The following is a 25,112-nucleotide window of genomic DNA, read 5'->3' on the forward strand; positions in this document are numbered from 1 at the left end:
AGGCGGTAATTATAGAAAAGTACAGTTAATGAGCTCTTGGCAATAAAATATGGACTTTGCAGTGGAATTTATTCAAGTCTGTGTTGGCCCTAGAGTTATGCAGCCTCCAGTTTGCCGCATATAAATAGTAGCCGCATATAAATAGTAGCCACATATAAATAGTAGCATATAAATAGTAGCCGCATATAAATAGTAGCCACATATAAATAGTAGCATATAAATAGTAGCCACATATAAATAGTAGCCACATATAAATAGTAGCCGCATATAAATAGTAGCATATAAATAGTAGCCACATATAATTAGTAGCATATAAATAGTAACCACATATAAATAGTAGCATATAAATAGCAGCCGCATATATATAGTAGCATATAAATAGTAGCCGCATATAAATAGTAGCATATAAATAGTAGCCACATATAAATAGTAGCATATAAATAGTAGCCACATATAAATAGTAGCATATAAATAGTAGCCGCATATAAATAGTAGCATATAAATAGTAGCCGCATATAAATAGTAGCATATAAATATTTATATGCGGCTACTATTTATATGTGGCTACTATTTATATGCGGCTACTATTTATATGCACTATTTATATGTGGCTACTATTTATATGCACTATTTATATGTGGCTACTATTTATATGCTACTATTTATATGCACTATTTATATGTGGCTACTATTTATATGCTACTGTTTATATGCACTATTTATATGTGGCTACTATTTATATGCTACTATTTATATGCACTATTTATATGTGGCTACTATTTATATGCACTATTGATATGTGGCTACTATTTATATGCTACTATTTATATGCACTATTGATATGTGGCTACTATTTATATGCACTATTTATATGTGGCTACTATTTATATGCTACTATTTATATGCACTATTTATATGTGGCTACTATTTATATGCTACTATTTATATGCACTATTTATATGTGGCTACTATTTATATGCTTCTATTTATATGCACTATTTATATGTGGCTACTATTTATATGCTACTATTTATATGCACTATTTATATGTGGCTACTATTTATATGCTACTATTTATATGCACTATTTATATGTGGCTACTATTTATATGCTACTATTTATATGCTCTATTGATATGTGGCTACTATTTATATGCTACTATTTATATGCATTATTTATATTTGGCTACTATTTATATGCTACTATTTATATGCACTATTTATATGTGGCTACTATTTATATGCTACTATTTATTTGTGGCTACTATTTATATGCACTATTTATATGTGGCTACTATTTATATGCTACCATTTATATGCGGCTACTATTTATATGCACTATTTATATGTGGCTTCTATTTATATGCTACTATTTATACACAGCGACTATTTATTAGCGCACATAATAATAGGCGTTTAATGTGCGTTAATTAGCGCGCATGCGGTAAATGCCGCATGCAACATTGCGCATAAATTAAGCGTTAAGTGGCGAAAATTTAGACGTGATAAAATTTTTACCGCACGCTATAAATAGCGCACGTTTTAACGCACTTTAGTGAATCAGCCCTATAGTCTTTTCTGCGGCCAGAACGCTGCTTCTTTGCATATAATAATAATTATGCATGGGGACGGGCCAGTGTTCTTTATTTCACTGAGGCATTCTGCTTAAATGTACCAGCAACCCTAATACAAGGTTGGTATCTGTTCTGGTAAATATATCAGTGATAAATCTTCCTGCTGGCAGCCCTAAAGGCCATGAAGAGTTCTCACTATCCTATTGGGGAAGCTGGAGAAAGCATTGCAAATCCCAAGCATGCATTAAATACAAAGATTTAGAGAATGACATGGTCACAAATATTTTTCATATACCTGTGTAAAGAAAATAAATGCTTTAACTATAAGTAGGCATAGCGCAATAATAATGGCCCCCACGTAGATGTGAGTAATGTAAGGCCCACCAACAACCAGGTTATCAGAGAGATCACCAGGCAAATAAGGCCTGATTGCATATGTTTCACAAAAGGAATTAAGCTTTTTTTTAAGTGCAGATACGTTATTAGTCAATAGCAGGTTACAAGGGTGATTACTGCATATTTACTATATGAAGAAGGTAAGAACTCTTTGTGTGCCCTTTGGTGAGAGCAAATAGCATATTACAAATAAACTGAGACAAGGTACAATGTGCTAAAAACAACTGATCTTTGCACCCATTTTTGCACCTTGCACCTTGCACACTGCTAATACAAATTTGGTTGTATGTCATTAATGGGTAATAGGTTTCTACTACAATATGGACACTGATCTGGTAAAGGAGTTTAATACAAACTTGAAAGGTCAAGATAAAGGCAGTTGTAAAATATGTTACACTGCTGTGTAGGTAGAAGAGGTATAAACAGCCCAGGCAGCAGCTCAATTACACTCAGGAAGCCGTGAGCAACAGGAAGGCAGAGAGAACAGTTGAGTAGGTGTAGCAGAAGCTTATGGGAGTTGTAGGCAAACTCAACTAAAGGACATCAAGGGACCATAGACGCCTTTGGATGAAACTGAAATAGCAGTTTAAGAATTTGAAACATTTAGGGGCAGATTTATAAAAATGTGAGTTTAGGGCTTAATACATAAAAACCTGCCCATATTCTATTCATTCCTATGGCATTTTTAGAAGCGTATTTATCTAACTTTCACCCATTGATAATTATGCTTCTAAAAATCCCATAGGAATATATATTAAGCTCTAAACATTTTGATAAATCTGCCCCTTAGAGTAGTTTAGTAGTTGCACTTAGTATATGTTGCTTCTTTGCACATAATAATAATTATGCATGGGGACGGGCCAGTGTTCTTTCTTTCATTGAGGCATTCTGCTGTAATGTACCAGAAACCCTAATATAAGGTTGGTATCTGTTCTGGTAAATATATCAGTTATAAACCTTTCTGCTGGCAGCACTAGAGGCCATGAAGAGTTCTCACTATCCTATTGGGGAAGCTGGAGAAAGCATTGCAAATCCCAAGCATACGTTAAATACAAAGATTTAGAGAATGACATGGTCACAAATTATTTCATATACCCGTATAAAGAAAATAATTTTTTTTAAATACAGATAAGTTATTAGTCAATAGCAGGTTGAGCAACAGGAAGGCAGTCAGCAAGAACAGTTAAGTTCCTTTTCTCTAGCCATGGCCTCCTCTGGTCTGTGTCACATCCTGCCCGGTCACTTCTGATCCAGTCCCCAGGTGCTCCTCTCAGGTTCTTTTCCCAGGTTGCTCCCTTGACCACTGTCCAGCCCACATTTATACACCTTTCAGCCACTGCCCCCCACATACCAATGGATCAGATGGGGTTGATAAAAACCACACCTTGCCCATTGTTCAGTAACTGTTGAGTTTTATGGCTTTTCACAGACGTACTTACCCACCATCCACAGAAAAACCCTTTGATATGGAGATTTGGCTTTGGGTGTAACTTGAATAACTGGTTTATAGTAATAAGTAGAGCTCCCCCCTACATAGTGTATATGTATAGAAACACAAACATACATATATATGTTTATGTTTGCCATTTTTGTAATTTTTCCCTGTCTGAGGCAAATTAGAGAGGCTGCAGAAGGTTTTTTTTGCCTTCATCTGGATCAACGTGCAGTTAGGCAGGGTATATATAGGCATACAAGGTTGAACTTGATGGATGTGTTTTTTCTAATACTATGTTATTATTAGAGAAGGATTAAACACTGAGGTTAATGTGTGGCTTGGGCCCCGGATTAAGTTAAAGATTGTTTGAGGTTAGACTAAGGAGACATTTCTGCACTAACCAGCAACATAACAGGAAATGTGGGTTCGCTCTGTCAAGACAAATGACAAGTTGTTATCTGTGATAGAGGATTGTGTCCAAAACTGACTTGTGTCTTGTGATTTAAATGCTAATGCTGTATATAACTTTTTTTATGCTTATTTATTTCTGCATTGATGAACTGAGTAAACACTATTAGTGAGCACTGGCAGTAACACCTGAAGTCTGGGGAAACACTGTATTAAGGTTACGCATTTACACATCACCCTTTTTTCATTGTTCTATTCATTCCTATGGGATTTTTGGAAGCATATTTATTAAGTGATAAACTATAACTTTCACCCATTGATAAATACACTTCTAAAAATCCATTGTGATAGAGTCCAGTAGTTATGGGGAGTGTGTGTTGGTTTGTGCAGAATGTCAGCAGTTCAGAAGCCTGATGGCTTGTGGGTAGAATCTGTCCCTGTATCTGCTGGTGTGGGTCTGGATGCTCCTGTACCGCCTGCCTGATGGTAGGAGCGTGAAAAGTCTGTGGCTGGGGTGGCCGGGGTCAGAGAGGATCCGCTGCATCTTCCTCCTACAGCGCTGTCTGTACAGGTCCTGCATGGCCGACAGTTCAGTCCTGGGGATGCGCTCTGCTGATCTCACCACCCTCTGCAGAGCTTTGTGCTCCAAAGCATTACAGCTGCCATACCAGGTGGTGATACAGCCAGACAGAACACTCTCAATGGTGCATCGATAGAAGTTTGTGAGTAGTCTGGAGTCCATGCCGAACCTTCTCAGCTTTTGTGATCACACCAACGTGGTGAGACCAACTCAGATCCTCACTGATATTGATGCCCAGGAATCTGAAGCAGCTGACTCTCTCCACCTCTGCTCCTTCAATGTGAATGGGGGTATGGGTTGAGAGTTAATCTCAAGCTGCAGGCATACCTTCAGTTCTTTCAATAGTGCCCTGAAGTCTCCCCATATTTCTCCCATTCAGATAATAAGAAGCCTCAAAGGAAAAAAAACCGCCGAGCTCTGTAAAGAAAGTTCCCATAATACCTCGCTACTGCACCAAGACCAAGACCTGTGTACATGCTCAGTTAGTAAAACTTTGAGGAAGCTTCCTTCTCCTAAGAGGGGGAGGGAGTTCTTAGCATTCTTGAGGGAGGGGGGAGCAGGAGAGGGGAGAGAGGAAAGAGCTAAGTGTCTCTGGCACAGGAAAACAAACAGACAAGAAATCCTGTATCTTTTGAAAGAGAACTCAGTGCAGCGTTTCTGTGAGTGCTTATGGCTGTATTTACATAGACCTTTCTGATAAAGCTTACTTAGTTTTTATCTTTCTTTCTCCTTTAAGCTCTAAACTCACATTTTGATGAATCTGTCCCAGTATTTGAACAAGCAGACACTCTGGGCATATTTACTAAAGGTTGAAAAAGTTCAAACTTTATGTATTTTTGGGAAAAAATTAAAATTCACCACAACATCGGCAAATTACAGTTTACTTTCTTCATTGTATAAGCAGCATAAGCAGCAAGAATGCCAAACCTAGACCATCAAGCTGTTGTTGAACTGCAACTCTGACATTTATGGTATCTAGTTACAGAACTGTCTTCTAGCTTGTATTCAGCATATTTTTTAACTGTTATTTTTGCTTTATATTATTACTGTCTGCAGTTAATTTTATCCATGGTATAAAGACAATATGTACATATGCATTGCTAGCAGTTTCATTTTACTTTCTTAGTGTTCTTGCCTTGTAGGCTGTCATTTCCTCTTAACCGCACCCTTTGGCATAGAGAATACACTCCCTTTGTGCTGCTCCTCTACATTCATTCTGCCTTGAATTGCCCCTGGTGAAAGTTAATCTAACACCAAGTCACAGATCATGTTCAATTGATAAAAAGCTTATTTTATGATTGGCATAAAACACATTTAAAGCTCTTGCACAATGGAATCTGATCCTAAGAAAGCCAGACTATCAGAAGTCCTGATTCGCCTGTGTGATGCCTTCACTCGCACTGATGGAAACATTATTTGCCCTCTCATCAAAGCAGAAAACTCCATCCGTGTTCTCTACAAACTGCAGGAAAAGGTTTTATATAAAGCTGTTCAGGAAGCTGGCGCTGGGATTGGGCTCACTGATCCAACCTTTCTGTGGAAATCAGAAGCTGCTGAGAGGGAGATGGATGGCAATTTATTTGTTAAATATTCCAATTCTCACAGTTTCGATGACAATAACCTAAAGCAATACGGGGAAACACTGGCACAGAAATTAACAGAAGTCTCAAAAGTAAAGCTCATTTTGATTGATTATGTTACAGACACAGAAGAGATAATTCCACAGGCAATAATCTCAGGTATAGTGTCTTCATCTTCTCTATTCATTATAATATTTCCTTATTTACTGAAAGAAAGAGATAATTATTCATGTCAACTTGCCTTAGTGATAGAAAGTGAATTTGGAAGTTTATAAAATAAAAGTATCTTTTTAGAAAAGTGATCCAAAATAAGAGCACTATTGACAGATCAGTGTCCTGTTTTCTAACTTCAGTCTTTGTGCTAAAATGTTAGTGTGGGCTCTGATCAAGCATAAATACACTCACATACATAGAGAATGTGCAGGGGTAAAACGCAATGTTCCCTCTTATTTTATTTTAGGCTGTGTGCACAAAAAAAAAATTGTTTGCAACTTTTAAGCATCAATATACAGATGTGTGCACAGCAAAATAAATACTTCTACAAGTATTAGAGAAAACCTTTGTCTTGCTTATTGCTTGCTAAATGAAATGCCAATGAAAGATGATACCTCCTTACACATGAGTGGCCAAATCCAAGCCAATAAAGCCTGGGGGTATTTCAGGTGCTGCCGCCACCTGAGGCAGCATCCCAGATCCCCCCAACTGGCCCCACACTTACCTCTGTGTTGGAGTAGGTCTGGGGGGGGCATATCACTAGTACAGAGAGCACAATTGTGTAATTTTGAAAAATGGAAAACCTGCTGCACACTGCAGCCTGAGGCAGGGTTAGTACCCAAGGGGCCCAGGAGTGTCCATGAGCAAACCTTATGTGGTGGACTGGAGACAAAAACACTCAGTCACAACTGCCTGTGGCCCTATAACCACTGTAATTGTGTTTACTGTCAGTGTCACTATTTTGCCAATACACCTAGCAATCTCATTGAACTATTTTCAGTTACTAGTGCCTAGTTGGTTAACCCTGCTTACAGTGCAGCATATCCCATCTAGTTTTACACAGAGAAGTGGAGATGCAGCTGTAGGACTACAAGGATTTGTCTGAGGAGATGTTTTGGGAGACAGTAGATACATTGTTGGCTTATTGGATGTAAGATTGCACTATGCAGTATTGATCTGCTGCCTGGGAATGAGAAATGGGGACTGTGGATGTTAGGAAGGGGGGAATTTATGGCTGGGAAGAAAGCCACAGATTTTCAAAAGGTCTGGATACAAAATTAGAACTTTTAAATGAGTGCAGCAATTTGGTGAGTACAGATAACAGGAATATAGTTGCTAAAACTGGGCTAGAGCTAGTGGCTGCCATTGGCATAGTCTTCAATACAGCAAATACAGTACTTCTCATCTTTGCATGCCTGCCTAAGAAATCAAAAACTAGAAACCTGCTGCCCAACCCCTACTGTCTTCTGAGTGAATATCCCCCGGCCTGACCTAAATGGCTAACAGCATCCAACACCACTGGATGAATTAGTTTGCTGTGGTCGCTGAACACACACAGTCAGGCCCCCTTCCCAGATCTCATCTATATGTCCAAATACTGAGTGGTGGGAAAGGAGTGAAGAAGACGTCATCATACCTCACCATATAGGGAAATAACACCAAGCAATTCATTTTGTTTCCTTTGTTTTGTGTATTGCTTGGTGTTATGTGCCTATATGGTGAGGTATGATGACGTCATCTTTACTCCTTTCCCGCTACAGAATGCTGTTTAGGCCCTACTGTTACATGAGTCACTTTGAAAAAGGCTATTGTGTTAGCCGAAACATCAGTTTTCACAATAAGCACCGTTTCTTCTTCATAAGTCCTGTGAGTGCGGATTGTTCACTGATTATATATATATATATAACAAACATATAAGGTACCGCACTCACAGGTCTTAAGATGAAATATAGAAAATTTATTAGCAAAAATGCATCTAACGTTTCGGCTGCCACTGCAGCCTTTCTCAAAGATTTTTTGACTATATATATATATATATATATAGCAATAAATATTCCGTGTCCGGCACACCCCTAAAATTTGTCAAAAGTTTATCAAGTTTCTCAAGGTCCTACTGAGGATCGAAACGTCGGATTTTTTAACAATAGGGCTGATTCACTAAAGGTCGATAAGTTTTATTGCGCGCTTTTTTGCGCTAAAATTAATGCACGATTCATTACAGTATTACCGCGTGTGTTAAGTCGCATATCGCATGCGTTAATTTACGCGCAGAAATGAATACTAACGCATGATTCACGAACACTTAGACGCGCTAAATATCGCATTAGTCTATGCGAAAATTAACCCCTACTTGGGGCAGGCGGTAATTATAGAAAAGTACAGTTAATGAGCTTTTGGCAACACAATATGGACTTTGCATTGGGATTTATTCAAGTCTGTGTTGGCCCTAGAGTGACGCAGCCGCCAGTTTGCAGGGAAATGGTCATTCTCAATACAGTAATTTTACGAAAGTAATGGCATGTATGGCTAATATGGTGCGCGTTTTTTCACACGCGCCGACTATTGAGTAGCGCATGGTTCCGTCAAATACCGCACGAAATAACGCAAGCAGTATCGCGCGTAAATTAACGCAAGTACCCTTTTAGTGAATCGTGCGTTAAGACGCGAAAAATTAGATGCGGTAAAAATTTTAACGCACGCTATAAATAACGCACGTTTTATCTACCTTTAGTGAATCAGCCCTAATATGTCTTGAATAAACTTTTGACAAATTTTAAAGGTGTGCCGGCCACGGAATATTTATTGCTAAATACTTGAATGTTGGCTGTGCACCCCACAAAGTATTAAGCTTTGGAGTGCAGACACTATCAGGACTGATATATATATATACAGACCAATAAGCTGCACACCGTTAATACAGGATAATACCTGGGTGCCAGTGCAAATTTGTAATTAGCATATCAGTATGAAGTGACGGCACGCACAGGAATTTACACAAAAGATCAAATGGTGAAAAGAAAATTGAGGTTTATTTAGTCCACTAATATATATATATATATATATATATATATATATATATATATATATATTAGAAAGTGTGCCGCACACACAGGGGCTTGATACAAAAGAAAAAATGTTTTTATTACACAATTCCAAAATGTTTTCAATAAAAACATTCTTTTTTTTGTATCAAGCCTCTGTGTGTGCGGCACTTGTATAGGGTGTGCTCCTCTCTGTATACTATATATATATATACTGTATATATAGGCCATGAGCATGAAAATAACCTTACTTTGGTTGCATGGAAATCTGTAGCAACAATAAAGCAAGGGGAAATCTAAGTCACTGCAGTTGTCTGTAAGCTTGTCACATTACAAGAGTCATTCATAATAGTTATAAAAGAAGGAACGTTAAAAAAAAGTAAATTGGTAACTCACCACAGTCTAGAAGAAGCCAAAGTGCACTGCCCTGAGCCTTCAGCCAAGGGAATGGAAATAACTGTGGATAGAGAGCAGTCACTCAATAAGCAATCTTCCAAAGAGGCATAGCAGAATTTATTTAAGTACACATAGAGGTGTTATTCACAATAATTATGTTTATTGTATGTATTTATATACATAGATACATTATATTATATACATATAAGTATGTATTTATAATTTTTTTGTTGAAACCCCTTAGGCCAATGGCAAAAGGAACAAATTTTGGATGGTTGGCCAAAATTGGATTTTTAGCACAAAAGTTGCCCAAATCACCCTTTTTCATGGAATTAAAATATCTAAAAGTGCTGGCATTGGTGTGTGTTGTGTGCTTTTGCAGCCTTATAAAGCTCTAACGTTCAATTGTACATCAAAAAATACCAGGGGTTGTGACTAAGGGACATGTAAGATGTTGGATTACTGTGGAAAGATGCCTAAAATGTGACTGTACTATTGAAAAATGGGTATTTTCGAAAAAAAGAGTTATTCTCTGGAAAGTGGGTACTGATACCTCAGTTGGTTTAAAAACTTGTTGGAGAGAAAAATGTTCCCTAACTTTTCCTCTCAATGTTTAGCTATCCGTCTCTGTCAGTTTTTGCCATCTCCTCCCCTTGTGCTTTATTAACCATCCCTGACAGTGTTTTATTACCCTCTCTGCCAGTTTTCATTACGGCAGTTATTTACAATAGCATTTTCTACTTTCTAGAAACCAGTTTTGAACTCCACAAGCTTAAACTGTGCTATGAAGGCCTTGTGGAAATCTCCATAGGGTTTGACAAAAAACTTGATCTTACTGTAGCCGTTGATACCGTCAAATCCAATTCAGATGATTTAAAGGGACAATATACAAAGTTTGCAGTTCTGTCTCAGAATGGTAAGTCTGAAAAAAATATGTACACATGTTTGTGAATGCAGTGGTATTATTTCCCGAGCTTCAAAAGTAATAGGTTGTAAATACTTTTGTACTTTTACTCTAGTTTCAGTAGATTGCTGTGAGTTTGTTTCTCTTGAACCCACTACCCTTCCTCTTTGTCCCATATTAAGTGAAATTACTACAAAAAAGGCTTTGTTGTGCCCTTAATCACACTTACAGGGGATCTAAACTTTAAGATTTGAAAGGGTGTAAATTTATTCAGAGTCCTCTGAGCACTTTTACAATTTAAAATCATTTTCTGTTTTAAGTGGTTTCTGATATATTCTCAGTTGTAGACAGTTTTATACTGCCTGGTAGGCTTGGCTTAACAGCTCTCTTTGAAGGCCCAGAGTGTTAGCGTCTCTACTGTCTAACTGTCTATGCACTCTGAGAACTGTCTCGGAGAACTGAGAAAGAGAGAGTTTATTATGCCACAATTATAGATATCAGAACAAGAGGCTTCTAGTTGGCTGTGTTATGATAACACTTGGTGGCTACCAGACACAGTTACAGAACTGAAGATAAAATAAACAGGGGCTTGGGTTTTTTACCTTTCTGGGACATCAGATATGACCAGTACAACAATAGAAGAATAAGGATTAAAGGCATGGAACATGTTCATGATTTGATTGGTTTTAAATGATTTTTTTTCAATATTTTAGGAAAAGGCAAGAGTTTCATCCTTAACCTGCTTTTACTCCTAACATCAGATAATGAAGAAGAATATAGGGAAAATAATCAGAATTTAAAGCTGCCACAGGTTTGTATTTGTAGTTGAGCATTATAAAATTCATGTTTTTTAAGCATAACACAGAAACTATAAATCTGAGTAACATTCCAGTCTATATTACATACATACATTACAAAATTCGAACTGGCTTTAGAGTTATTCATAAATATAATTACCATTTACATAAGTATTTGTCTGCCTCTTGCCGTGCCCTACTGATTCTTGAAACACTGCAGCAGAAGAGATTCTTGACAGTACATCGTCCATTTAGTCACTATGAACTTCCCATACTCATATTATTAACAAATTATTACTATAGATATTTGACTTTATCATTTTCCCTTTTTAAAGGATATTATGGAAAACATAACAGTGGAAGAGTTAGAAGAAGATGAAGATCTGCCAGATGTGGTAACACAATATTTTAAAAAGTCTCAATTTTTCATGAAATTTAGTGCAATACCCTGCCATAAATAGATGAGCACAAGCAGTTTATTGGAAAATGGCAGAGGTAATGAGAAATAATGGGTTTAAGAGCTTACAATTATGGCTGGCCTCAAGTATCCTTAAACTGTTACATTTACCAGCGCAAAAGTGTAAATGGTATCTTTTAAAATACAAAAGTATAAAGGTTTATATGGGAGCAATGGGAGATGTCTACAAGTAGATGAACCCCTTTAGTGCCAAAGGTTATAAAATCTATGCTGGTGATACCAAAGTACCAGTCATTGTCATAGATTCTTCATTTCTAGGGTACTTTATATTCATTCCCATATCACACATTCACTGGCAACTTGCAATCTGATTCCCAGACCAAGATAACCATGGCAACTCACACCCTACCCTACCTGTATCTACTTTACAAATGTCCTAAGTTTAGTCTGACTTACACATCCAACTATTTTCTTTAGTGAAATAGATTTTCTTCTATGTACACGTGTGTATTAAGTCTTCTCCATCACCATGTACACCATGTGTGTGTCAGGTTTGGAAGGTAACAAAAAGGATTAGTATTTCATAACAGTGTAGTTGTGCAGCATGAAAAATGAAAAAAAAAATCAGAAACACATTGATTAGCACCAAATAATATAGAAATTAAGAGACAAATTTAAATTAAATATAACTTTAATTTAGCAGTTCTGTAAAACAAAGTACAGGTACTTGGGTCAGTGGAAAAATACAACTTTTTTTGTAGATATCATAATTATATACAAGAAAAAAAGCTTCATAACCGTAATCATATGTGTTATCCTACTTTAGGTAAAAGATGTTCTAAAAACAACACCGAACAAGAAACAACCTGCTAGAACTGTAATAGAACCTTTGTGCTATAAGCTCCCACAGGTCAGTTCTACATATTGAAACTCAAGGGTAAAGGTATATGAGCATCGTTCCATGAATTGCAAAGAGATCACTTAGGGACTTCAAAACATGTTAATAAAAAAAAGAGACTGGTTCAAAGTATATAATGTCACTAAGAACTCATGGGGACAGATTTATCAAAATGTGAGCTTAGAGCTAATCACAGAAAAAATCAGACTTTCTGTTGGTTCCTATGGAATTTTTAGAAGCTTATTTATCAGTGGGTAAAAGTTTGAGTTCACAGTTTTTTAAATAATCTTCCAGAAAGTCCACAGGAATAAATTTAAAGCGGGTGAATTTTTCTGTGGTGAGTTTTACTCTCACATTTTATTAAATCTGCCCCATAGCAAAGTTATGAGAGACAATTATGAATTTAAATGAAATATGACCATAAACCAACATACTTTGGTATGGTATGGTATTGTTTCACCTTTATATTAGTGTTAGATATATTACAAAAAGATATATTCCTTGCTTTGGTGTATTTTTTTATTTTCAGAGCATCCAAAAATCAAACGATTCATGTTCAAATTTGGGCGACTATTTTTCTACAAGAAGCAGAATAGACATAGAACCCTTCATCCTTGCTCAGTAAGTTTGGTGCATTTTATTTCAGAAAATATTTGAGTGAGTTTTCAGCAGAGTATTAACTCATTGTGCTTTTTAGCAAGTGAGAAAATGCAGTGTCATTGAAAATAGCGCATAGTACAAGTTTATCCAGGGACTGGTCTGATTGCCATCAGGGAATTTTTCCCCATCTATGGCAAAATTGGAGGCTTTAGAAGGGGTTTGTTGCCTCCCTCTGAATCAGCTAGCAGTCAGGCAGGTATTGAAAGTGAAAGGCTACATTTTGAAAACACAATACACACATATACACGTTAAAATACTGTATAAAAGAAACTCACACCCAGTGTGAGCACTGATGGCATAATCAGGGCAGATTTGTGATGTAGGCTCAATATTCTGATTCTATTTTGTGAACCCAAGAACTAATCTTCTAATGTTTGTTGTTTTAAAATATCTTTTATATTAATGCATCACAGGAAAGAGATTAAGGGAAGCTATGAATCTACTACAAAATGCATTATTCATTTGAGATACGGTACAGTTTACCAAATGAGCGTGAATTACTTTACAGAAGAAGAACTTCAACAGCAACTATTTGGTTTGGTGACTTTGAATGGAGAAGGTAATTATTATTTAAAGAGAATTCAAATATTATTCTCTATCTAAATGTTATAATGCAATGGGCTAAAAATAACATCATCCTGATAGGCAGAGACATATTTACTATGTGGATTGAGTAAAGTATACATCATTTTTATAGCTGGCACAGTACCCCCATAGGCAATCCCAGCTTTGCAGACCTTTGGCTTTGGAGATATTCATGGGATGTTTCCCTTGTAGCTTTCCCCAGAGAAGTGACTCTTCCTACAAGGCACCATATGACTGCAGTCTAGTTATAGTGCCAGTCACTCCATACTTTGGCTTACTGTGTGTTCTCCAAATAAGTTTTACATATCTCAGACATATGCTTTAGATCAGGGCTGTCCAACTAGTGGCCCACAGCCCCTCTCTGTGTGCCCCCCCCACCACCTGTATGGCTGCTATGACTGCTTACCTTTCTGTAAGTTTTAAATGGTATCAGTACTGAGATTAACTGGCCCCCTGCATGGTTCTCACCTCAGGCTGACTGTAATCATAGCAAACAAAGAAATTTACAGCTGCACTCACCTTAGGCAATTTTCTTTGGTGCAAAGTTTCTTAGAAAATGTATAGAACAAAGCAAAAATAGACTGCACTCAATTTAGCCGGGGAGCTTACCCCATTTATTATAATGTACCACAACAAAATCTATTTTTTTGTGGTACATTGGCATAATGAATGGGGTAAGCTCCACAGCTGGATTTTGTTTGAGTGCAGTCTCTATTTTTGCTGTGTTCAGACTGTAGTCACCCACATTGTACATCTGTTCACATCTCAGACAGACTGTAGGAGCAGTATCAGCATTGTGTCACTCTATGCTGCCTGTGTGTGCCATACTCTGCCTGCCCTATGCTGCCTGTGTGTGCCATACTCTGCCTGCCCTATGCTGCCTGTGTGTGCCATACTCTGCCTGCCCTATGCTGCCTGTGTGTGCCATACTCTGCCTGCCCTATGCTGCATGTGTGTGCCATACTCTGCTTGCCCTATGCTGCCTGTGTGTGCCATACTCTGCCTGCCCTATGCTGCCTGTGTGTGCCATACTCTGCCTGGCCTGTGCTGCCTGTGTGTTCCATACACTGGGCAGGCAGAGTATGGCACATACAGGCAGGGTAGGGCAAGCATAGTATGGCACACACAGGCAGCATAGGGCAGGCAGAGTATAGCACACACAGCAGCATAGGGCAGGTAGAGTATGGTACACACAGGCAGCATAGGGCAAGCAGAGTATGGCACACACAGGCAGCATAGGGCAGGCAGAGTATGGCACACACAGGCAGCATAGTGCAGGCAGAGTATAGCACACACAGCAACATAGGGCAGGCAGAATATGGCATACACAGGCAGGGTAGGGCAGGCATAGTATGGTACACACAGGCAGGGTAGGGCAGGCAGAGTATGGCACACACAGCAGCATAGGGCAGGCAGAATATGAGAATATGGCACACACAGGCAGGGTAGGGCAGGCATAGTATGGCACACAGGCAGCATAGGGCAGGCAGAGTATGGCACATAGAGGCAGGGTAGGGCAGGCAGGCCCGGATTTGTAGAAAGGCCATAAAGGCCAGGGTGGCGCAAATTGGGGCCCCGCTGCAACAAGATATTAAAGTTTTTCTCGGATATGGAGCAATGAGGACCTCTGCTCCGCACGGGGGGAAGGTTGCATGCAGGGGGTGGCCTCGGGGCGCCCGTGTCAAGACCGTACCTGTCCTGCTCCAGCAGCGCGCCGGTTCTCCTCGCGTCGATCCAAGATGGCGGTGCGTTCCAGCATGCGTTCCAGCGTGCGTTCCAGCGTGCGTTCCAGCGTGCGCATGCGCAAATAGCTTGGTTGACGCTGAATGATGACGTTTCGATGCAGATGCTGTGACATAGGTGGAAGAGCACTATTTAGACCGGCTTCTGACTTTGGTAAGTGCTCGGACATTGTTTTTCCTAGCTATACTTGTTTTTTGGATCTTGCTATTGTTATATTGAACTTTTGCCTGCCTGACCATTCTCTCGGATCCTCCCTGCTGTACCGCGCTTATATTGAACTTTTGCCTGCCTGACCATTCTCTCGGATCCTCCCTGCTGTACCGCGATTATATTGAACTTTTGCCTGCCTGACCATTCTCTCGGATCCTCCCTGCTGTACCGCGCTTGTACCTTGCCTGCTTATTGTTGCTGACCCTTGGCCTGGCTGTTATTCTCCGTGATCATCCTTATCTGTACCCGTTTGTGCCTCTGATACCCGTTGCTGACTTCGCTGTGCCTATTTCTACGTGAGCCTACGCCTCGCAGTCCACTCTGCTCAGACTTCGCTGGACCTTTTCTGGGCTCTCGTACCTCGCCCCACTTCTCTCTCATCTCAGCCTGAGAGTACCAGTGGGGAGCTGTAAGAGCAGTCCTCCTCAGCATACCTGGTTCCTGCATCCGGTAAGCCTGACAGAAGGTCCGAGCCTCACCAAATGGAACCGTCTGAGGAGGCAAGCATTCTAGAGACTCTGTCGCAGCAGATTTCTGTCCTCACACGGGCTGTTCAGGATCTTCAGAGTGGCTACCAGGATATTCAGTCTCAACTGGCTGAGTTGCCTACGGCTCAGCTGTTGCAAGCTCCATCTACATCGGCATCGGAAGCTTCTTCATTTTCTTCTGCTCAGCACCCGGAGCCCAAGATCTGCATGCCAGATAAATTTTCCGGTGACCGCAAACAATTTCGAGCTTTCCTTAACAGCTGTAGACTATTATTTTCTATGAAACCTCTGACTTACGCTTTAGAGCGAACCAAAGTGGGGACTACTATCTCTCTTCTACAGGGGGAACCCCAGGCTTGGGCTAATCGCCTTATGGAAATAAATAGCCCCCTTCTGAAGGACTCTGATACCTTCTTTCAAGCTATGGCCTCTCTCTACAATGACCCTCAGAGACCAGCCACCGCCGAAGCCGCTATCCAGTCCCTCACGCAAGGGAAAACGCCCTGTTGAGGACTATGCTGCTGAATTTAGGAGGTGGGCTGGAGACACTAATTGGAATGAACCAGCCTTACGTCATCATTATTGCTTTGGTCTCTCGGCCCAACTCAAGGATGAGCTGGCCAGGGTTGGTGTCCCGAAGTCCTTAGAAGACCTCATCCAACTCACCATCCAAATCGACAGAAGGCTAAGAGAGAGACACTCCGAGAAGTTCTCCAGTCCCGTTTCTTGGGTCATGCCGAAGGTTCCTCCACCAGTGGCTCCTTTTGTTTCAACTGTTGAACCTGAACCCATGCAGTTTTGTATTTATTTTAAAGCCTTTTCCACCAACTTTTGTTTAACTGTTTCTGTAACTGGGAGAATGAGTGGCAGCAACATTGAAGATATGACACAGTGCACAGCCTGCCACATGTATGCAGTTGTGGAACAACAGTTCCAAAGTGCATACCTCTGTTGTGGATGTGAGCGAGTTGCCACTTTAGAGGCTCGCGTTAGAGCCCTAGAGGAACAAGTTGCAACACTGCGTTCTATTGACAATCTTGAAAGAAGTCTCTTGCTTACTGAATAAGAGCTAGCGGGGTCAGTATGGGGGGAGGGGAGCAAGGCAAGGATGATAGGGCAGTAAGCTGGGTGACAGTTAGAAAATCTAGTGTGGGGAAAAGGAAAAGGGAGGCTGCTCCAGGGTTTGCGCATCCCAACAGATTTGCCAGATTGTGTGAAGAAGATGGGAGTGTGAACTCTGGATTGGCGGTTCTAGATGAGGCTGATCTCTCTAACAGCCGGGAGACCAGTTTCTCTAGTAGTGGTGGGGAGGAGAGCAGGCCTAAACAGATGGTGGTTATAGGGGATTCGATCATTAGGAAAGTGGACAGGGTAATCTGTCGAGCGGATCACTTCAACCGGACAGTTTGCTGTCTTCCTGGTGCCAGGGTTCGGCATGTGGTTGATCGGGTCGACACATTATTGGGAGGGGCTGGGCATGAGCCGGCTGTCTTGGTACATATCGGTACTAACGACAAAATGAACGGTAGGTGGGGGACCTTAAAGAGTGAGTTCAGGGATCTAGGCTCTAAAATTAAGCAAAGGTCCTCCAATGTCATTTTTTCGGAAATTTTGCCGGTGCCGCGTGCTAGTTTAGGGAGACAGCGGGAGCTTAGGGAGCTAAATGCGTGGCTAAAGTCTTGGTGTAGGAAGGAAGGGTTTGGGTTCCTAGAGCACTGGGCTGACTTTTCTTTGGGGTACAATCTATACAGCCCTGACGGATTGCACCTCAATGGAAGGGGGTCTACTGTGCTAGGGGAGAGAATGGTTAAGAGGCTGGAGGAGTGTTTAAACTAGACAAGGGGGGGGGTTGGTAAGCTAGATTCTTATGGGAAAGCTAGTATAGATGGAGCAGTGGGACCAGTAAAGGGTTGTGGGGGAGGAGTGAGGGGGGCATATAGTTTATCAGATAAGGAGCTTCCATTGTTACAAGGGAAACAGACTAATTTTCACCTTAGCTCTAACTGTCTTTTAGCTAATGTAAGCATCAGAGGAAGAAGTAGTAATCTCCGCTGCATGCTGGCTAATGCGCGTATATGTCGGGTAAATTAGGGGAGCTGCAAGCTATTGCATGTATTGAAAATTATGATTTAATTGGTATCACTGAGACCTGGTGGGATGAAAAATGCGACTGGGCTGTGAATTTAAATGGGTATACGCTTTTTAGGAGGGACAGAGTGATTAAAAAGGGGAAAGGGGTTTGTCTTTATGTAAAGTCAGATTTAAAGCCATGTAATAAAGACATTACAAATGAAAACGTTGAATCTCTTTGGGTAGAAATTTCAGTAGGGCTGAAGGTCACAAAGAAAATGATCATTGGTGTATGCTATAAACCACCCCGTATAGATGAGGGGGATGAGTCCCAGCTATTGTTGCAAATGGAGGAGGCTTCAAAATTGGGTCAAGTTGTTATTATGGGGGACTTTAATTATCCGGACATTGACTGGAGTAATGGGGTGGCTAAGTCAGAAAGAGCTAGTAGGTTTGTAAACATGCTAAATGACAACTTTTTATTTCAGGTGGTTCAAGAACCTACTAGGAATGATTCTATTTTGGACCTGGTAATATCTAATAATACTGAACTCATCTCTAACATTTGTGTGGGTGAGCATCTGGGGAACAGTGATCACAACATGGTTTCCTTTGAGATAATGCTGCAGAGACAGCTCTATAAGGGAGTAACTAAAACGCTCAATTTTAGCCGTGCAGACTTTGCCAGTATAAGGGCATCTCTGCAATGTGTCAACTGGGAAAGGCTTTTCATGGGGTTAGACACAGAAGGAAAATGGAACATCTTTAAAACATTGCTTTGCAGGTATACACAACAGTATATTCCCCTTGTAAGCAAGGAGAGGCATCGCAAAGCAAAACCTTTATGGCTGAATAAAAGAGTTAGGGTCGAGGTTGGTAATAAAAAACGTGCTTTTAAAGCATTCAAGTTAGCTGGGACAGCGGAAACTTTCATCAGGTACAAGGAAGCAAATAAAGCAGCAAAAAAGCTATCAGGCAAGCTAAAATAGAGATGGAAAGGGATATTGCAGCTAGGAGTAAAAAGAATCCAAAATAATTTTTTAATTATGTCAATAGTAAAAAAATGAAGCAAGAAGGGGTGGGAACCTTATTATCACGGGGGGGTACGTTGGTTGATGAAAACGGGGAAAAAGCAGAAATTTTGAACTCTTATTTTTCATCTGTCTATACATCTAAGGAGCCAGATAATGAAGGCTTTCCTTTTAATATACCCAGTTCTAGTAATTTAGCTACTGACGCATGGGTCACTCAGGAGGAAATTCAAAAGAGACTTGAACATGTAAAGGTAAACAAAGGTCCAGGACCGGATGGGATTCATCCCAGGTTATTAAATGAGCTGAGCGCTGTGATTGCCAAGCCTCTTCACATAATTTTTCAGGATTCGTTGAGGTCTGGCATGGTGCCGAGAGAATGGCGGATTGCTAATGTGGTGCCATTATTTAAAAAGGGATCTCGTTCTCAGCCTGAAAACTATAGGCCTGTTAGTCTGACATCAGTAGTAGGAAAGCTTCTGGAAGGGGTAATAAGGGATAGGATAGTTGAATACATTGCAGTTCACAATACTATTAGTTTGTGCCAGCATGGTTTTATGCGTAACAGATCTTGCCAGACTAATTTAGTCGCCTTTTATGAGGAGGTGAGCAGGAACCTTGATGCTGGAATGGCAGTTCATGTCATCTACTTGGATTTTGCTAAAGCGTTTGATACAGTACCTCACAGAAGGTTAATGATCAAATTGAGGAATATTGGCCTAGAACATAATATTTGTAATTGGATAGAGAACTGGCTGAAGGATAGATTACAAAGAGTGGGGGTAAATGGAACATTTTCTAATTGGACCAGTGTGGTTAGTGGAGTACCGCAGGGGTCAGTCCTTGGTCCTTTGCTTTTTAACTTGTTTATTAATGACCTGGAGGTGGGCATAGAGAGTAATGTTTCTATTTTTGCTGATGACACTAAATTGTGCAAAACTATAAGTTCCATGCAGGATGCTGCCGCTTTGCAGAGCGATTTGACAAAATTGGAAAACTGGGCAGCAAACTGGAAAATGAGGTTCAATGTTGATAAGTGCAAAGTTATGCACTTTGGTAGAAATAATATAAACGCAAACTATCTACTGAATGGTAGAGTGTTGGGGGTATCCTTAATGGAGAAGGATCTAGGGGTTTTTGTTGATAACAAGTTGTCTAATTCCAGGCAGTGTCATTCTGTGGCTACTAAAGCAAATAAAGTGCTGTCTTGTATAAAAAAGGGCATTGACTCAAGGGATGAAAACATATTTTTGCCTCTTTATAGGTCCCTGGTAAGGCCTCACCTTGAGTATGCGGTGCAGTTTTGGGCTCCAGTCCTTAAGAAGGATATTAGTGAGCTGGAGAGAGTGCAGAGACTGCAACTAAACTGGTAAAGGGGATGGAAGATTTAAACTATGAGGTTAGACTGTCGAGGTTGGGGTTGTTTTCTCTGGAAAAGAGGTGCTTGCGAGGGGACATGATTACTCTGTACAAGTACATTAGAGGGGATTATAGGCAGATGGGGGATGTTCTTTTTTCCCATAAAAACAATCAGCGCACCAGAGGTCACCCCTTTAGATTAGAGGAACAGAGCTTCCATTTGAAGCAGCGTAGGGGGTTTTTCACGGTGAGGGCAGTGAGGTTGGGGAATGCCCTTCCTAGTGATGTGGTAATGGCAGACTCTGTTAATGCCTTTAAGAGGGGCCTGGATGAGTTTTTGAACAAGCAGAATATCCAAGGCTATTGTGATACTAATATCTACAGTTAGTATTACTGGTTGTATATATAGTTTATGTATGTGAGTGTATAGATTGGTAAGTATAGGTTGTGTGCTGGGTTTACTCGGATGGGTTGAAGTTGATGGACAATGGTCTTTTTTCAACCCTATGTAACTATGTAACTATCCTAGCTTAACCCCTGAGGAACGTTTAAGGAGAAGACGTCTAAATCTTTGTTTATACTGCGGAGCAGCGGATCATCTAATAAGAACTTGTTCAGTTCGTCCTGAAGGTAGAGTTTCTCCCCGTAAACCTGTATGGGAAAGTCCATTACAATTTAAGAATACCCATGTTTCCCTTTTTCTCTCATTGCAGTGGGGAAGAAATTCTCTGCAGGTAGCAGCCATCCTTGACTCCGGGGCAAGTAGCTGCTTTTTGGACTCATCTTTTGCTAGAACCCACAGCATACCTCTGCATGTCAAGCCCCAACCAGTCTTTATTAGAATGGCTGACGGATCACCCTTGGGCTCTGGGCCTGTTTTGAGAGAGACTCTACCACTAAATGTCTCAATAAATAATTCACATTTTGAACTTATGTGTTTTGACGTTGTGTCTTCTCCGCTTTTCCCTGTCATAATTGGTCTACCCTGGTTGAAGGTACATAACCCACTTATTGACTGGTCCCAAGGGTCTTTATCCTTTTCCTCTCCTTTTTGCCGTAGGAATTGTCTCCGTAAGCATTCATCAATGTTTCCTCAAGTGGTAGCTTGTACCACTGAAGAGAAATCAAAACTCTTATCTTTAGTTCCAGTGGTTTATTACAAATTTTTGGACATCTTCAATGAAAGACAAGCGGATATTCTTCCCCCTCATAGGCCCTACGATTGCCCTATTGACTTGCTGCCTGGGGCACCAATCCCTTTCGGGAGAATTTATCCACTCGCTGAGCGGGAGTTCAACATTTTTCAAGAATACATTGAAGAGAATCTCAGGAAGGGGTTCATCAGGCATTCCACTTCTCCGGCGGGGGCTGGAATCTTCTTTGTGGAGAAAAAAGATCACTCACTTCGCCCCTGCATTGATTACAGGGACTTAAATAAGAGTACTATTAAAAATCGCTATCCTCTCCCTCTGATCCACGAACTTTTCCAAAGACTCCGTTCCGCTACTATTTTTTCTAAGTTGGATCTCAAGGGGGCTTATAACTTGATCCGGGTTAGAGAGGGTGACGAGTGGAAGACCGCTTTCCGTACACGCTACGGTCACTATGAATATCTCGTCATGCCTTTCGGCTTATGTAACGCTCCTGCAACCTTTCAACATTTTATTAATGATATTTTTTGTGATATTCTGGATGTGTTTGTGGTGGCCTATTTGGACGATATCCTTGTCTATTCCACTTCCCTGGAGGAGCATCGGAGACACATGAAGGAGGTGTTTTCTCGTTTACTGTTGCACAACCTAGTTGTCAAAGCCGAGAAGTGCGAATTCAAAAGAGACAACATTGAATTCTTGGGGTTTGTCATTTCTACCAAGGGAATAGTGATGGATTCTAAGAAGGTTTCTGCAATTCTTGATTGGCCTACACCAAAGGACCGCAAGGCGGTACAAAGGTTTGTGGGATTCGCTAACTTTTATCGCAAGTTTATTCAAAATTTTTCTGAGGTTATTAGACCCATTACTGACTTAACCAAACAAAAGGTTAAATTTAATTGGTCTCCTCAAGCCCAGCATGCTTTTGATAAGTTAAAAGAGAATTTCACCTCAGCTCCTATTTTGGCTCACCCGGTGCCCTCCCAACCCTTTACCCTGGAAGTGGATGCTTCCGAATGCGCGGTGGGAGCGGTCCTCTCTCAACGCTCTGTGCCTCAAGGTCTTTTACACCCAGTGGCCTTTTTCTCTAGGAAACTTTCAAAGACCGAACAGAATTATGATGTCGCTGACAGAGAGTTATTGGCGATCAAATTGGCCTTGGAAGAATGGAGACATTTGTTAGAAGGGGCTGCTCATCCCATCTTGGTACTCACGGATCATAAGAATCTGGAATATCTTCGCTCTGCTAAGAGGCTAAGACCCAGACAAGCTCGTTGGGCTTTGTTTTTCTCTAGATTCCAGCTCCATATTACGTATCGTCCAGGCTCTCGAAACACTAAGGCTGATGCTCTGTCACGAATGTACTCATCTGATGCCTCTTTTGTTACAGATCCTGCTCCTATTCTTCAGCCCAGCAGTTTTTTACTTATTCAACCTTCTTTATTGCACAAGATCAGGCAGCACAATAATTCGGATGTTGCAGATACAATGCTTAATCAACAGGACGGCTTTTACTTTTTCAAGAACAGACTCTTTGTTCCAGTCGAGGCAAGACTAGATGCTTTAAAGAGTGTCCATGACTCTCCACTTGCCGGGCATTTAGGTCTAAGAAAGACTTTGGATTTACTCCGCCGCCATTTTTGGTGGCCTAAGTTGGGGAGCGATTGCGCTAGATTTGTCCGCTCCTGTGAAGTATATGCCAAGTGTAAGGGGACAACCTCTAAACTTCTGGGGCTTCTTTATCCTTTACCTGTTCCGGATCGCCCATGGGTATCCATCTCTATGGATTTTATCACCGACCTACCTGCTTCAGAGGGATTTTCTGCTATCTTGGTTGTTGTGGATCGTCTTACCAAATTGGCCCATTTCATTCCTCTCTCTGGTGTTCCATCTGCTTCCATTCTGGCCAAAGTTTTTATTAAAGAAATTGTCCGTTTACACGGTTTACCTGAAGATATCATTTCTGACCGTGGAGTACAGTTTACTTCTAAATTCTGGCGAGCATTGTGCAAGGGATTACAAATTTGCTTGTCTTTTTCCTCCGGCTATCATCCACAAACTAACGGGCAGACGGAGAGAACTAATCAAACTTTGGAACAGTACTTAAGGTGTTTCTCCTGTTTCCTTCAAGATAATTGGGCTTAGCTATTTGCAATGGCAGAATTTGCCTATAATAACTCCATTCATGCATCCACCAAACAGACTCCATTCTTTTCCAACCTTGGTTTTCATCCAATCATGATCCCTGGGATTCCCCAAGATGTATCTGTTCCTGCGGCCCAAGACAGACTTACCTTTCTAGCTTCAAACCTGACTACTCTTCGCCAAAATTTACTTAAAGCCCAATCGAATTTTAAGTATTTTGCAGATAAGAAGAGGAATCCAGATCCAGAATTTGAAGTTGGGGACATGGTGTAGCTTTCTACGTTAAATTTAAGACTTACTTGTCCCTCTAAGAAGCTTGCTCAACGTTTTATTGGGCCTTTCGAGATCCTGCAGAGGATCAATCCAGAGTCTTTTAAACTTCTGCTTCCTAGGACCTTGCGCATTCACCCAGTTTTTCATGCAGCGCTTCTTAAACGTTTTGTGCCGAGTCAGTTTCCTGGGCGAGGACCTCTTTTACCGGATCCTGTGGTTATCTCGGATCACGACGAATATGAGGTGGAATCAATTGTGGATTCTAAATCAAGACGTGGGGAAGTGCAGAACCTTATTAAATGGAAGGGGTTTGGTCCAGAAGAGAATTCCTGGGAACCAGCCGTTAATGTTCATGCTCCCAAACTGATAAAGACTTTTCATCAAAGATTTCCAGACAAGCCGGTTCATATTCACGTCCGGAGGCCGTTTCTAAGGGGGGGGCAATGTCAAGACCGTACCTGTCCTGCTCCAGCAGCACACCGGTTCTCCTCGCGTCGATCCAAGATGGCGGTGCGTTCCAGCGTGCGTTCCAGCGTGCGCATGCGCAAATAGCTTGGTTGACGCTGAATGATGACGTTTCGACGCAGATGCTGTGACATAGGCGGAAGAGCACTATTTAGACCGGCTTCTGACTTTGGTAAGTGCTCGGACATTGTTTTTCCTAGCTATACTTGTTTTTTGGATCTTGCTATTGTTATATTGAACTTTTGCCTGCCTGACCATTCTCTCGGATCCTCCCTGCTGTACCGCGCTTATATTGAACTTTTGCCTGCCTGACCATTCTCTCGGATCCTCCCTGCTGTACCGCGATTATATTGAACTTTTGCCTGCCTGACCATTCTCTCGGATCCTCCCTGCTGTACCGCGCTTGTACCTTGCCTGCTTATTGTTGCTGACCCTTGGCCTGGCTGTTATTCTCCGTGATCATCCTTATCTGTACCCGTTTGTGCCTCTGATAACCGTTGCTGACTTCGCTG

General features: G+C 40.8%; 1 protein-coding gene across 1 annotated transcript in view; it reads left to right on the plus strand.

Moving 5' to 3' along the window:
- The first annotated feature begins 5,589 nt into the window (after window positions 1-5,589).
- The window catches only part of LOC100497820, a 60,194-nt gene continuing 40,671 nt past the window's right edge, over window positions 5,590-25,112 (plus strand). Inside the window, exons 1-7 of the mRNA XM_002944306.5 lie at window positions 5,590-6,131; window positions 10,152-10,319; window positions 11,021-11,118; window positions 11,440-11,499; window positions 12,349-12,432; window positions 12,950-13,041; window positions 13,494-13,639. Of these exons, the coding sequence (XP_002944352.2) occupies window positions 5,723-6,131; window positions 10,152-10,319; window positions 11,021-11,118; window positions 11,440-11,499; window positions 12,349-12,432; window positions 12,950-13,041; window positions 13,494-13,639 (1,057 nt within the window). The 5' untranslated portion in view covers window positions 5,590-5,722. The remainder of the gene's footprint in view (window positions 6,132-10,151; window positions 10,320-11,020; window positions 11,119-11,439; window positions 11,500-12,348; window positions 12,433-12,949; window positions 13,042-13,493; window positions 13,640-25,112) is intronic.

This window comes from Xenopus tropicalis, chromosome 1, assembly GCF_000004195.4.
Source record: "Xenopus tropicalis strain Nigerian chromosome 1, UCB_Xtro_10.0, whole genome shotgun sequence".
NCBI classification, from domain to species: domain Eukaryota; kingdom Metazoa; phylum Chordata; class Amphibia; order Anura; family Pipidae; genus Xenopus; species Xenopus tropicalis.